Raw genomic sequence first — 16,206 nt, 5'->3', positions numbered from 1 at the left:
TATCACTACCACAACCACCACCACTACTACCACAACCACTACTTCTTTTTAGTCATTTTTAAATCATATCACATTCTTCATGACCTTATTTGGGGTTTTCTTGGCATAGATTTAGGTTTGCCATTTCCTTTCTCAGTTCATTTTACAGATGAGGAAACTGAGGCAAATAGGATTAAGTGACTTTCCCAGGATCACACAGATAGTAAGTGTCTGAGGCCAGATCTAAACTCAGGAAAATGAGTCTTCCTAACTCCAGGACCAACACTCAACCCACTGTGTCACCCAACTGCCCCACTACTACTACTACTACTACCACAACAACTACTACTACCACTACTACTCCAACTACCACTAAAGGGCTATGTCATACAAGAAGGACTAGACTTGTTTTACTTAGCCCCAGAAGGCAGAACCTGGAACAAGGAGTAAAAGTTTCAAAGAAGAAAATTTAGCCTTAAATTGAAATAAAATTCCTGATAAATAGAGCTATCTACCAATGGAATGGGCTGCCTCAGGAAGTAGGGGAATCCCTTTTACTTGATGTCTTTAAGCAAAGGCTGAACATACACAGTCAAGTATGTTGTAGGTAGGGGTGTGCTGGAGCCAGCTCAAAGGGGCTTAGACAAACAACTGTTAAATTTTCAATGTGGGCATTTATACCTTGGAAATAAACAAATGCCACAAATGGGGGCTAGATTTATTGTTTTAATTGTCCAGACAATATGCTGCAGATGTTAATAATGTAATTTACACTTTAAAATGTGTCATACTTCCATTTTCTTTTGGACAGCCTTGGCCAAGCTGGTCCTCAAACAACACATATACAGTGTAAACCTTTCCACTTTCATAAAACTACTTGGAGCTTACTCCTAGTATAGTCTTCAATGACCCAGGGTCACTTCTCCATCATGATGACATTCTGGTGGAGGATATTAGTGGAGTTTCATTTTAAATAACATATGCAAATAATATGCAATATTAATAATAGGATGAGATCTCTTCCATATGTGTTCTTTCCCCCTTAGAATGTGAGCTCCTGGAGAGCATAAAATGACTAACTTTTCTATTTTTATCTCCAGAACTTAGTATAGTGCTTTGTACAAAGTGCTTCATTCATTCATTCTGTGATCTTTTCCCCAAATAGAAAAATTCAATTAATTAAAATTTGAATCTGTTTAAAAACAAGAAATGTTTGAACTTCAGTCAAAATGACATTTGCTTAATTTTACAACCACAATCACCACCTGACCATCTAAGATCAAATTACTTGAATCAAAAAAATTCAGATAATCAAAAAGTATTTGGAATTTGTTTTTGGCTCTTGTTATATAAGTTTTAAACTTTGTTTAAAGGTTTCACTATAAAGATTTGGAAAATGGAAGAATGTCCACTTTTGTTATTTGGCTCCCAAGTACAGAATCACCTAATGTTAGAGCTGGAACCTTAGAAATCATCTAGTACGAGGACTTTATTTGACATGTGAATAAACCGAGGCTTAGAAAGTTCAAGTGACTTACTGGTTGGTCAAAGAACTGAACTGAAAGCTCTTCACTCCCAATCCAATGCCCATTTCACTACACTAGGACATTCCTCTACCCTATTGCCACCCCACCCCCTGACTCCAATCTCTTTTCTTGCTTTGTTGTCCATGACCAGGGTAACACTCCCAGATGGATGACACAGGAAATTTCTCTAGCTGCTGAAAGGCTAATAATAAGAGATTCCTTAGGTCTCTAAAAAACCTTCACTTCTATTTACTGCTGGATTGTAGGCTACACACAAAGGAAGGGACACTAAACAGGAGCAGAAAGAAAAGTAATTTCTATAGATAATCTAAATTTTTAAAAATCCAGTTTTTAAAAGCTAAAATACAATTAATTATAATTTTGCATTAAAGTACTATTTATTCCTATGTGTTTATATGAATATCATTTGTTTATCTAATTCAGGAACATAACTTTATAGTTGTTCATGTAAAAGGTGGCATTCAAATTAGAAGTTTAAATGCTGAGTGTTCAAATCAGAACTTTTCCTTCTGTCACTTATTAAAGCTTCATTTTCCTTATTTGACAAATCTGAAGCCCAAACATAAGACAAAGGGTGATTTCTAACAAAGGTACTACCATATGGATGGTCACTGGCTTTGATGGTAATATCGGTCGTTTCCTTTTCAACATCTATGCTTGCTCCGCTAGTTGGAGTTGAACCTATTTTCCCATCTCCAGGAATTGCAGAGACCAGTGTCACCCTGAAATATTCATTAAGCTCTGGGATATCATCATCAATAACATAGAGATTCAAGACCTAGAATTATAAAAAGTCAGAGATTAGGTGAGGAAACATGGATATTACTCCCCAAAGAAAAAGCAATATCCTTTAAGCCACACTTAAGTTTTTTAGTTACTAAGACTCATTTCTACTCCAAAATGTTTGTATTCAGTGTTTAAATATATGCGCAACCTTAGTCTCCTAATTAAATACCTCAATTAATTATATTGGGCAAAGTATAATCTGTCCAAAAATGTTAGGTTGTTCAGAAAGTGTTACCAAACTGGGTGTCACTAGGGAGCAAAGCAGAGAGAAACTGGGATTTGCATTCAGGAAGACCTGAATGTAAATGTTCCCCAAGACACTTAATAGCCATGTGACTGACTCCTAAGCAAGTCACTTAACTCATATCTGCCTTAGTTTTCTCAATTGTAAAACAGGGATAGCACCTCCCTCACAGGATTGTTGTATCAATTGAGTAAATTGAGTAAAATTGATAAATTGAGTAAAATACATCAATTTGTAAAGTACTATGTAAATTCTGTTATTCTATGTAAATTCTATTATAAGTAGTATCATAATCATTTCTAGTATTATTATTACAGGGTACAAATATAGGAACTCTTAAATAGTTTTCTTCTAGGCAAACCTGTAAAGAAGGAGAGCAGGTCCAAAGGGGGAAGGGACATGAGCATGTAGGCACTAAGGCAAGACTGAAGTTTTATGTTTCTGAGGGAATGTAAGAGAGCTTGCAATAGATCACATATAGCAGGTATGTAACATGCTAGCAGAACTGGATTGAAGCCAGATGGAGAAAACTCCTCTTAAAGCTACAAACTATTTTGAAAATTTGCTCTTAATTCTAAATACATATTTCATAAATGTTTAAATCCTCTGAAATTGCCTTTTATAAGAATTAATTATGTAGTTATATATGATAATAAAAAATTGTATTATTTAAAGTATGGGTGAGCCCTGTCAGCTTCTCTAGGTAGTTTTCTTAAAGTTTTAATTCATGTAAATCTCAACGTATTCATATTTATGAACCTGGTGAGTGCTTCATATGATTTTAGAGTTAGAAAGGACCCATAGGTGACTAATGTGAAAATCTGTTATGCTGGACTACTTAGGTATGTTTTGAGATATTTTTTTAATGTGTTTAGTTAGGGATGAAAGAAGGTAGTGAGAGGGATATTCATTTTAAAGGAGGGTAATTAATACATTTGTTATTGAAAATAATAATGAACCCTATGTTATTTTATGAAATAAAGTATCATTTAATTTGAGTTTGGGATTTACTTCTTCCAATGTTCCATCTGTTAATTCTGAACTCTAACTCTCAAGTTTGGTTTTCTTATCTGCAAAATGGGCATCATAATGCACGTTATACTTACCTTATAGAAATATTGTGAGGATGAAATAACATAACAAGTTTTGAAAACTTCAATTTGCAATAATGTAGTAAAGATCAGTTATTTTATTATTACATTGGCTAATTTTCCCTAGAACAACTTCCTTATATTTCCTTGTAATTTACTCATTGCTCAATATGTGTCACTTTGCATCCTGATTCATATTACCAAACTTGTACCTTCACCAGTGTGAAAATTCTATGAACTATTTCAACTGCTATCTTATTCTCTTTATTTTAAATATACTTTTTTTGGCTCCTAATCTTTTGAGAAAGGTGATTAGGAAATAGTTGGAGCTTACATGTAATTCCAGGTATTAGCTTTGTCCACAGTGTTTGGCATAGTTTCTTAGAAAGAATAGGTACTCAATCAATATCTTTTGCTCATGATAAGATATTATTGTTTATTTAAGATTATTATAACATAAAAGTGACTGGGGCAGCTAGGTGGTCCAGTGAATAGAGCACCGGCCCTATAGTCAGGAGGACCTGAGTTCAAATCCAGCCTCAGACACTTGATACACTTACTAGCCATGTGAGTTTGGGCAAGTCACTTAACCCCAATTGCCCTGCAAAAAAAAAAAAAAAAGTGACCACTTTAGAATCAGGTAATACTGCTAGTGAGGGTGGGGATTAGTGGCTACCATGTAGCAAAAAAAGAGTAACTTTTTTTTTTTTTTTTAGCACTAGGGGTTAAGTAACTTGCTCAAGGTTACATGGCCAGTTATTTCTGGGTGTGGTGCTAAGTATCTGAGTCCGGATTTGATCCCCAGGTCATCCCAACACTGGAGCCAGTGCTCTTACTCTCTGAGCCACCTGGCCGCCCCTAAGAGTAACTGTTTTCAATGGGGCTGAGGCCATTAATATATTATATTAAATAATATATTAAAAATATATTAAATATATTATAATAATTATTAAATTTTATATATTATATTAATATAATATATTAAATTATCAAATATATCAAATAATATATTAAAAAAACAAATAAGAAAACTATTTAAATACATGAGACACAACTTCTGGAAGTGTATTTTTACCAAATGAAACTATATGTTTTGACCCATTCTGGAAAGAAAAAAAAAACTTCCTCCACAAACATCTTCTGATACCTCATCATGGGATGCTGGCAGAGCAAGTTCTGGTAACTTCTATGGTAACATTCTGTCACAATAATTTGCTAATTTTTAGCCTAGGGACAATATAATTATCCACCACTCCATAGAGTACCCTTGCCTGCTGCTTTAGTGAGTTTATTTTAAATGAAAAGTTAGAAATGTCATCATTATTGCTCCAAGCCCATAGTTAGGAAAATTCCTTATATTTAGGGAAAAATTTGGCTCTTTTCCTTAATTTCTATTTATCTTTTACTAACCTTACTATCCTTACATTTATCTCTTTGTGGCTAAATCAAAACACAGGGCACCAGAGACTTCTGTGTGAAGAAGTGTGATAGTAATGGCAATTAAAGATTCCCCTGTATTGGTTTGGTTTTCAAATTGATTGTATTAAAACCCAGAGTTTGTCAATCCCACCTGTGGGATGGGCTTGTTGATGTGAAAAGAAAGTCCTGAAGTGGGAGGAGCTGGTGATGTAGATTTGGAGAGACAAGAGAGAGGCGGAAGTTCTTTTTGGAAGCAGCACCTCGTGGAGAGAGACTAAGAGATTGCTGGTGGCCGCTTTGAATTGCCCTGGACTTTTGAGACCTGCCCCCTGAGCTGCCAAGGACTGAGGAGACATGGCTGCTTTGCTGGTACTTTGTCTGTCTGTTTTGATGTTATTTTGCCAGATTTGTCCACTGGTGAAAGACTGTCCTGTTGAAGAAGTCCTGGAACCTGGCATTTGGTTAAGAAGGCCTGAGACTGTCCTGCAGACAGAGAGTGAATACTGTCCACTGGTGAGGGACAGTACTGTTGTTGCAGGGGTCTGGAGACTGTCCGGCAGACAGAATGAATACTGTCCACTGGTGAAGGACAGTGCTGTTGTTGCAGGGGTCTGGGAGCCTTTCTGTTGGTTCAGAAGCCCTGAAGAAGGATTTTCTTGTTGTATGTTTACAGAAATCCTGGGAGAGGGCTTTGCTAATGTGTTCAGGGGTTCTAGGACTGTTCTACAGACAGAGGATAAATTCATGAAGGGACTGGCAATGTATCTTATGGCCTTGCTAAGCCTTGTCTCTCCAGGAACTAAGATTGCTGAGAACTTGCCTCATGTCCAGATGAAGAAAAGACCTCCATTTGGGTATTAAGTGCTGTGTTTAAACTTGATGTAACTCTGGGGTAGATTCAATTGTGATCCAGGGGTGGGGAACTTTTGACCTTTTTGTGTTCTATGGTTGAGCAAATGAATGTATTTTACTTATGTTTGGAAACTAATCTCCATTTGAGAAGAGGGGCTTTGTGGTGGACTTAATTAAGGTATAGCCTAGGGGTGGAGAAGTATTTGGAACAGAGACTTTGTAATTGATTGAATGATTGGAAAGTCCTGGGGTGGGGTAGGCCTTGGAGATGATTTAATCACACTTAGTAAATGCTGTATTTTGAATGATGTCATGTTTTTGATCTTCTCTGTTCTGGGTTTGTTACTGAATAAAATAGAGAGCACCTATGCTGGTATTTTGAACCTGGGAAGTTGCCTTTGCTTGATATTATATTACAAGAAGTAGCAGAGGATATTTAGGCATCCCAGGCACTGCAGGGTTTCTGTCTGAGTTCTGCATCACTGCCCTGGTTAGAGCCACTTTTTGGAGTCTGTGAGGTCCCCATCCTGAGGCTTTCCAACCATCCTAGGATGTTCTGAGTGGGGGTGGGGGAGCCTTCTACTTTCAGTGCCTCTGGACACATAAGTTTATAGGCCATATGTGCCTCTGCTGGGAGGCTGTGGGTTTATTTGCCTATGCCTACAAGGGCTTTGATGACGGCTTTCTACCCTACTGCACTATTGCCCATGGGCTTTCTGGCTGGATTTTCTGAGTGGTTCTGTGGTAGAAAGAAGTCATTCTTCAGAGATTTTGCTCTAAAGGGGGCTTTTATTGCATTAATTTACTTGGGAAGAATTTTTCTCCCAACTTAGTAGCTGCCATTGTTCACTGTTACCAAAGTAATATCACTATATAAATTCCCACCTTCTCTATGTCCCCAGTACTTCCCCTTTTAGCAAGGAAAAAAATCTAAAAAAGATGGAAATATATTAATAAAGTTAATTATATAATATTAATAAATACATTTATTAATAATTCTTCAAAAGATTAGTCCATTCAATAGGATGCTGTAAACAATGAAACTTACATTTAAGCAAAAAGGAAAGATGATAATGTTGAAAAGTCTGATGTGGAAGTATAAATAACAGTATCAGATGTTCAGAATATTTTCTATTCTCAACTCATGAAGATCAGAAGTCAAATTTTAAGAAAAGAGAAACAGCTGTGTATCCAAACATAAAATGTTTGAAAGGCATATGACATGTAGTTGTGCTGGTATTCAATATGTTTTAAAGTTTGCAAAGCATTTTATATAAGCTCCTTTGGTTTGAGTAAAAAGAACTGGGAAATAATAGGCCCAAATAAATTTCATAGCCTTACCCTTTTCTTTCATATGAACGTCCAAAAGGGACTATGTGTATTTCCTTATCCCTTCTGTCCCAACCTGAACATACACAGGAACATAAACAAAAACTCACATTGTTTTAAATCATATTCATAGTTAAAGTCTTTAAGTTCTGAAATAATAAGCCATGAAATTACATTAAAGAATATGTACTCCAGAAAATTACATTCCAAGTGACTTTCAAAGAAACAGTTAATTAACATTAATAAGAAAAGGTAGGGTTTACCTCTGATCTCTGCCAAGGGAGGAATGTGATAGTTCCACTAGCATTAGCAAAATCATCAACAATGTAATTAATGCCAGTGGAATCGATCTGTGAGATGGTGTAAAAAACATGCACATAATCCAGGGCACCCCTGGTTCTCTCAATAACACAAGAAATGGTGGACCCCTCTTCTGCTATCTGAAATTAAATGAAAATTATTTTTAGATAAACAATAATCTCAATCACTCAGGAAACTGTCATAAAATCTCCGTCTTCTTATCAAAATTCAGCAATTTTCTGCTACCTATTTAGAAAATGATACATAGGGGCGGCCAGGTGGCGCAGAGAGAAAGCCAGTCCCGGCTTCAGGAGACCTGGGATCAGTTCCAGCCTCAGATACTTGGCACCACACAAAAAATAACTGGCCATGTAACCTTGAGCAAGTTACTTAACCCCAATTGCTTTAAAAAAAAAAAAAAAGAAAATGATACATAGACACATATATTCTGTGACAGAAATGGTATACTTTGGATAGAATACTATTTTTTACAAATGCTTTACACTGATTCATGTGATAATTTATATAGATTCATCTATACCCACCAATTGTGAATTTTTTTTTGGAACCTGTGATTTCATCAGTGTAGGGAGCTCTTAATGAGGACTTTCCTCTACCAATATACACCACTATTTTCTTATGCAGTTTATGTCTTTTCTTGAGAAAAGAGAGTTATCTGGGGATATTATGTGCCTAAGGTCAAGTAGAAAGTATGTGTCAAAGATGGGGCTTTAACCTAGATCTTAATGATACCAAGAACAACAGGCTATTCAATAAGCTACAGCGTCTCTCTGACTTGGCAAACACTAGTATTATACAATATTAACTGACGTTTATAGAATGCTCACAGGCACTGTGCTAAGTGTTTCACAATTAATATCTCATTTGATCCTCACAACAACCCTCAGATGAGGAAACTGTGGAAAACAGAAGTTAAATGACTTGCCCATGACCACACAGCTAGTAAGCATCTGAGGTCAAATCTGACCCTGGATCTTCTTGACCCCAGGTCCAGCATTCTATCCACTGCACTGCCGCTGCCTATTTAGAATATGTAGGGAGGAGGTAAGAAGAGGAAAATCACAAATATCTGGATGCTAACAGAAGTTGTGGCCTCTGGAGAATAGTGCTATAATATCTAAATTTCATTATTATTTGTTAATATTTTTAAATACTAACTTTATCATCTTATACAGTCACTTGTTAGGCTATTATTTAGCTTTTCAAGTGTTTCTGCTTTGTAGGAGATTAAACATAAGGACGATACCTCCTTCTCTGTGTCCTTTACACCACCTAGAACAAAACCTTGTGTATAGTAGCCACTTAATAAATATTTAACTTCCCTCTCTTTAAACTATAATTTAAGATTTCTTTTATTTTAAACCTGTTACTTTGGTTTGCATAGCTGAAATGTATAAGCCTCATTTTGAATAATTTTAGAGATTGATTTAAATCTTAGATATGCCCTATTATAAATCATTAAAATGTAATTGATTTGGTTACTCCAGGATGGACTTTATTTGGTTCTATAAAATGATTAAACTAGAAAGCTGAATACTTTTTCCATAAATAGTGGGTTAACTGGTTCCATCAATTTTGAACTGAAAAAACTGTAGGAGAGTCAAGTGAAACCTAAAACCTAAGTGCCAAACTTCACATGAAAATGTTCAGCAACACAAAGAGGAGGTAATCAGTCAGATGAGAGGGGAGAAATAGGTGAAATTTATTCACTCCACCCAGAACACAAACATTGTATCCTTTATTTTATATTCCTTATCTTCCCCTAATTTTCATATTCTTGAGTGAAGAGAGAGCTGTCCTGACCATGACTCAGAAGACCTGTGTTCAAGCCTTGCCTCTGTTACAGGCAGACCTGTAGTGTGACCCTGAGAAGGTCACTGAACCTTCCAATGCTGAATGCATCTCTCTAAAATTTACAGAACAGTTGGTGATCTGAATTGGTAAACTGAGTTTGATCTTCTCTCAAGACACAGATCTTGGGGTGGCTAGGTGGCACAGTGAATAAAGGACCAGCCCTGTAGTTAGGAGACCTGAGTTCAAGTGCGGCCTCAGACACTTAACACAAAAACTAGCCGTGTGACCTTGGGCAAGTCACTTAACCACAATTGCCCTCCAAAAAGCAAAAAAATAAAATAAAAAGACACAGATCTTAACAAAATAAAATACTAAAGTTACAATGTCCTACCCATTTCCTACCTTTTTTTTCTTCCCTCTCCAGAACAGAGTGAAGCAGAATAGAACCCAATTACCATCCTTTCTACATGGACCCATTCCCCTGGTGCTAATCCACTGTTCTGCTTCTACAACTATTCCAACCTACACTAAGTAAAAAAAAAAAAAAAACTAAAAGTAAGTTTTTCTGTAGTACTCCCCAAGACTCTTATCACAAGGTCAGACAAGGCAGTATTGATCACATGCTCAAATGGTATCAGTAGGAATTAATGGAGACAAAAAGTTATGTTGGTCAAAAGATAATGGTTTAGGGGCGGCCGGGTGGCTCAGTGAGTAAGAGCACCGGCTCCAGTGTCGAAATGACCTGGGGATCAAATCCGGGCACAGATACTTAGCACCACACCCAGAAATAACTGGCCGTGTAACCTTGAGCAAGTTACTTAACCCTGATTAAAAAAAAAAAAAGATAATGGCTTAGGGGAGTCTGAGAAACTCTGCAATCTACATGTTCTTATTAAACACCTTTCAGAATAAAGGAACATGTTGCCTTAAACCTTGTGAATCCATTTTACAAAAACTCAGTAGGTCTGTGAATTTAAAAAAATGTTTTACAATCTAGACTTTCAAGCAGTACTAACATTTCTCATTAAATAAATAAATGAGGCAGCAATCCACATATGATTCACCAGCTCTGACACTTTTTAATACCAAAGACACATACTGTAAGAACACAAATAATAATAACAGTTCACATTTCTGTAGCACTTTAAGGGTTACTAAACATATTTCTTTCCTCTAAAGTATGTAGTGTGAATATTAGCCTTATTTTACAGATGGGGAATCTGAAGCTTGTAGTAAATGAATAATGTATACCCAAGATCACATGGCTAATAAGTGTCAGAGGAGGGATTTGAACCCATTTTCTGACTTAAGTCAGGGCTCTTTTTTAGCATTCTATACCAAAGAGATAACAAGGAATGAAAATGAAAATATAGGCATATGTACATCTGTGAAATTTGGGGGTGGGGGAGATAGTAGAAGGTAAGTTCCTTAAGGACCAGACACCATCTTACTTTTCTATATGTATCCCCAGTACCTTACCTTGCACACAGTAGGCACCAAATAAATGCTTGTTGATTAAATGACAGGTCCCAGAATTGGGGTTATTTTTGTCATTTTCATATAGGCAAAATTTTTCTAACCCAGAGTTTACTATTGAAAGATTTTATTAAAAGCTAAAGCCATCATTAAGAAACAATTAAACAGGCCCATTCACATATGTATTGCACATCCAGATTCTAAAGGAAACTAAATCTGAAACAAGGCTTCTAGAAAAGTAAGCTTTAGAAGAGTTCAGGAGAGTTCAGCTCCTATCAAATAAAAATTTGAAAGAGAAGATGGAATATTAAACATTTTCCCCCTACTGTTAGGTTGCAGTTTAGTTTTTAAATGTGGTACAGAGGAACATTTAGGCCATTTGATATAAAGGAATATTAGTACCCAATAGTGTAGTACAATAGAAACAGAACTTCACCTCAAGTCAAAGGGCCTGGGTTTATTATTATCTACATGAACAACCTACTCTAGGCCTCAGTCTCTTCATCTGTAAAATGGAGCCACCAGACAAAACTATTTCTAACATTTTTTTCCAACTATAATCCTACAGAACAAGTTGCAGAATCATAATTATCCAAATTCTCAAAGAATTGAATAATACATAGTGCTGGTGTCTCTTGGGATTTCAGCATTTGCAAGGCCTTGTCTATCTAAATCAGCAGGAATACAAAAGGAAGGATGAACATGGGTAAAAATTATTAGAATCCTTTTTTCTAGGAAAAAAATTAACTATTCTTATCTGTGAATAATCTTTTCTTGCTGAAATAGAAGATGAATGCTGAAGAATTAGCATATCCCATGAATTTTTAATTTAGTTTCATGCTTGGGTGATGGTCTGTGATATCAGATTGTATCAATAGCACTTACATAGAAAAGAATCTATTAACATAACATATGGTAGGCACTTAAAAGCAATTACAATTCAAGCTGAAATAAAGTTCTCATTCTCATAAGGATATTCTCAAAATGTATCTCTAAAATTTTGTTATAGTAATTTATTTTTTTTTAATCATGAATTTCCACACTTTAATTCTTTAGACCAGTGTCACTAAAACAGACTGAAACTGATACAATAAGCAATAAATCTAAGTCATTTACAGGCACTCAAATACTGAGTTGTACTTCAGTAAAATAAGTATATTAAAGTAGAAAATTTAGGTTCTGAAATAAAAGAAAAAACAGAGCAGAGGAAAAAAATGGCAATAGGAGAAAGCCTTTCGGCCAAATAGCCAATTAACTGGAGGGGTCCAGCAGTGCTAGAAAGGACCTTAGAAGGCAGGGAGACTTTTTGTTCTTCAGTTATTTCAGTCCTTTCTTTTCCAAATATTCATGACCCCATGGGGATTGGGAGGGGTTCTTGGCAAAGATAAAGAAGTGGTTTGCCATTCCCTTCTCCAGATCATTTTATAGATAAGGAGACTGAGGCAAACAGGGTTAAGTGACTTTCCCAGGAGTCACATAACTAGTAAGTGCTTGAGGTCACATTTGAACTCAGGTCTTTTTAACTCCAGGCCTGATAGTGGAGTTTAAAATCACAAAAGAAATTTCCACACACATACACATACTAAAGCAGAATGTGCTAAATATTCAGGATAATGCAATTATTTAACAAAAATATGTTTTATTTTTAACTTAGACTAACTGGCAGCTTAGATCATACCAAATGACTATAAAAGGAAATTTATAAACACAGGTCATCACTGTGAGATGATCTGTGAGAGAACTTTAGAGCTAAGGGGGAAAGGGCACATTTTCAACAAACATTTCTCATAGACAAAATTATAGTCTCTTAAAAAATCCATAGGACTGGCATTGTTTCTTCTCTGAATATGAGACAAAAATTTTGGAACATGACATAAGGTTGCATGCCTTTCGATAAGATAAAAAGGAGTTGCTAATCCTTTTCTTAACATTTCCAGAGATGAGAATTCCACAAATTCCTCCCTACTGTAATCCAGTTCTAGCATTCAATTTCTTTCTCTCATGAAGTTCTTCCATAGTTCAGAATCAGAATGACATCACTTTTAGGGACCATAAAGAGCATCTGGCTCAACTCCCACATTTGACATAGAAGGCAGCTGAGGCCAAAGAGATTAAAGTTGTCCAGTATTGTGGAGTTACTTGGTAGGAGAGCCAGGCCAGGATTTAGTACGCAAAACTCGTGCCTCTATCCTACAGGGCCTCCTGCACACAATGAGCTGACCATAGGGACATAGACTTAATGCTAGAAGAGCCCTTCAAGGTCTCCCAGACCAGCCTCTTCATTTTATGGATGGGAAAACTGAGTCCCAAAGATGTCCAGAGACTTGCCCAAGGTCAAAGAGACAGTAAGTGTCAGGGTCAGGATTTAAACACTGGTCATTGTACTCCAAACCAAGTGCTCTTTGTAATGCACCACCATCTTCCTCTCGCTATGTGTGATAGACACATCTGTATAACCCTCACAACATAGGATATGAATTCATTCTACTTTTGTCATATGTAAAAAAAACTCAGCTTCTCATAACTTTATTAATATAGGCACAATGACCTAAATGGGGAAGCCTGGCTAGTCTTAGATAGTAATGTCTTTTTTCAAATGGCTGTACAGACCCCAGCCAAGTTCAAAGAATCATTTAGGCCAAATGCAGATGCTGAGCTATTTCTGCTTCAGCTAAAATAAAGTCATTTTTAAAATGATGCCTACTTTGAAAACTGCTGAGATGATTTTTTTAAAGCAAAGAGAAGTAAAGGAATTTGTCCTCACTTAGACACAGCTGGGGTTTTTTGTTTCTCTGTTGTTTAACTGTTTATTCTGCTTTTAGCCTATACAGTTCTTTGAACTTTATTTGAGTTAAGCAGTCCATATATAAATGGGCAAGACCAGCGGTGGAGAATCTGCAGCCTCCAAGTTTGGATTCAGTCAAAGGGCTGCACTTGAGGACTCAGAGGGCCACAAAGGGCCTCAAGGCTGCAGGTTCCCCACCCTAGACAAGACCAAGGCATAGGCTTAAGAGTTACATTCAGAAAATATCTAGTCCCAGGAGGCTCTACTATTTCCTGAATAACTCTGAACACATCACAACTTCACAAAATCAATTTGTAAAATCATTTGTAAACTGGGGATAATTAAGTCTGTCCTTTCTACCCCACAGGGCTATTTAAGGATTAATTTAAAATGCACCTCTCCGACACCTTTAAAATGCAAGCCAAATAAAAGGTACCATTACTACAGCTTTCTTCTTAAGGGTACATCAGAGTCACTAGTAATATCATGATCCAAATCCAGACCAAAAGTCCATGCCACACTCTGTCCAGAGAATGAGAAGTCTCCAGAGCTCCCACTATTCTGGAGGAGCCCATTACCAAGGGTTGCAACCTAGGTATTATCCATAACTCCTCATTTTCTCTCACCCTACATATCCAATCTGTTGCCTAGGCCTGTCAATTCTACCTTCCTAAGATCTTGAATATGCCTCCTTTTCTCTTCTGACACTGCCACTATCCTGGGGCAGACCCTTATCACCTCATGCCTAGACTATTACAATAGCCAACTCTCCCTGCATCAAATCTTTTTCACTCCAAATCCCTGTCCTCCACTGAGATGTCAAAGTGATTTTCCAAACATTCAGGACATACAATATCACACCCCTACTCAATAAACTCCAGTGCTATCACTACCAGTATTAAATACAAAATTCTTCATTTGGCATTTGAAAACCTTCATTACCATGCCCTCCCACACACACCCCTTTCCAGTCTTCTTATACCTCATACTCTCGACCCAAATACTATTCAATCCAAACAAGACAATCCATCTCCTATTCTAAGCATTTTCTCTGGCAGTCCCCAACACCCCAAATTCTCTCATTCCTCATCTTTGCCTCCTGAATTCCCTGGCCTCCTTCGAATCCCTGCTAGAATTATCTTCTACAGGAAACATTCCTAATCCCCCTTCATTCTAGTGCCTTCCTGCTGTTGATGATCTCCATTCTGTGGATAGCTTGTTTGTACCCGTCTGTATGTGGTCTTTCCCATTAGACCATCAGTTCCTTGAGAGCAAGGACTGTCTTCTTGCCTTTCTTTGAATGTCCAGTGCCTAGAATAGTGTCTGACACATAGTAGGCACTTAATACATGTTTACTGACTGACTAGAATTGTAGTCCCACACTTAAGGGATCATGGAGATTTCTCACTACCTTCCCTTATAAATAGATTAGAAAGGTCAGTGTACACTTTATACTGATACTTGTTTCTGCATTTGCAGTAGAGTGGGGCATATGATCTATAAAATTTTAAATTTGATTTTGTCTTTTAATTTTTATTATTTGTATTTTGAATATATAATTAGAGGAAACATGCTGGAATTGAATTGCTAAGGCAGAGTCAGAACTCTCCTCAGGTCCTTGGAGGTCTTCCACAGGCCTCTGTTGTCATATATAACACCTGTGAGACTGTTTCAAAGGGTCTCATGTTACTGAACAGGAAACCAACAAGATTATAGTGAGACCCTGAAGACTTAGAAAGTATAGATAAGAATAACAGCTAAGGGCCCTGTAAATTCACACTAGCCAAGAAGGCTGATAAGGATAGCATTTACTATTGCTACAGAAGATTATAGCCAACCCTTGAGAAAGTAGTTTTATCTGAAAACTCTCAGATAAATATCAATATGTTTTACATCCCTGTGGCATCTATTAGTAGTAAATACAATAAATAAATATCGTGCCATTTTCACATCAACTCTCAATATAAAAATTATTTATTCTTATAAGATCCCACGAAGTCAACAGAAATTAAGTGCTATCTTAAAGCTAATTTTATTCTGTGAGATGCATTAATTCTCAAGCCTGACACTAAAGGATCATCTGCATACATTTAATTCATATTCAGAAAGTGTGCATAAAGGATAGAGAGTTGGCCTTGAAGCAGGGAGGCCTGGGTTCAAATTCCATATCTGACACAAGACTGCATGACTCAGGGCATGCCCTGGGCAACTTCCAGTTAGCTAGTCAACTGGCATTCATCACACATTTACTGTTACTGAGGATATAAAGAAAGGCAATAAACAGTCCCTTCTCTCAGGAAGCTCACAATCTAATGGGGGAAACAACATGCAAACCACTACATACAAATAAGATACATAGGGGATAACTTATAGAGATAACTTACAATAGAGGGAAGGGGTAAGGGAAGCCAGGAGGCAGAGATGAGGAGGGAATAAGGGTCAAGTATGGTGGAGGGCCGGGGCGGCTAGGTGGCAAAGTGAATACAGCACCAGCTCTGGGGTCAGAAGGACCTGAGTTCAAATCCGGTCTCAGACGCTTAACACACACACACACACACACACACACACACACACAAAACTAGC

The 16,206-nt window shown here is 36.9% G+C and overlaps 1 protein-coding gene across 1 annotated transcript in view; it reads right to left on the bottom strand.

The window, feature by feature from the left end:
- Positions 1 to 16,206, bottom strand: part of ADGRV1 (adhesion G protein-coupled receptor V1) — a 718,949-nt gene that overhangs the window by 629,908 nt on the left and 72,835 nt on the right. Inside the window, exons 21-22 of the mRNA XM_069085086.1 lie at positions 7,511 to 7,687; positions 2,124 to 2,304 (exon numbers count right to left, since the gene is read on the bottom strand). Coding sequence (XP_068941187.1) covers positions 2,124 to 2,304; positions 7,511 to 7,687 — 358 coding nt within the window. The remainder of the gene's footprint in view (positions 1 to 2,123; positions 2,305 to 7,510; positions 7,688 to 16,206) is intronic.

Source organism: Petaurus breviceps, unplaced genomic scaffold (assembly GCF_028583685.1).
Source record: "Petaurus breviceps papuanus isolate PSGF00001 unplaced genomic scaffold, PetGlider_PUasm1.0 175, whole genome shotgun sequence".
In the NCBI taxonomy this organism is placed as follows: Eukaryota; Metazoa; Chordata; class Mammalia; order Diprotodontia; family Petauridae; genus Petaurus; species Petaurus breviceps.
Note: the sequence above shows the minus strand (reverse complement) of the source record. Positions and strands in the feature narration are given on the sequence as shown.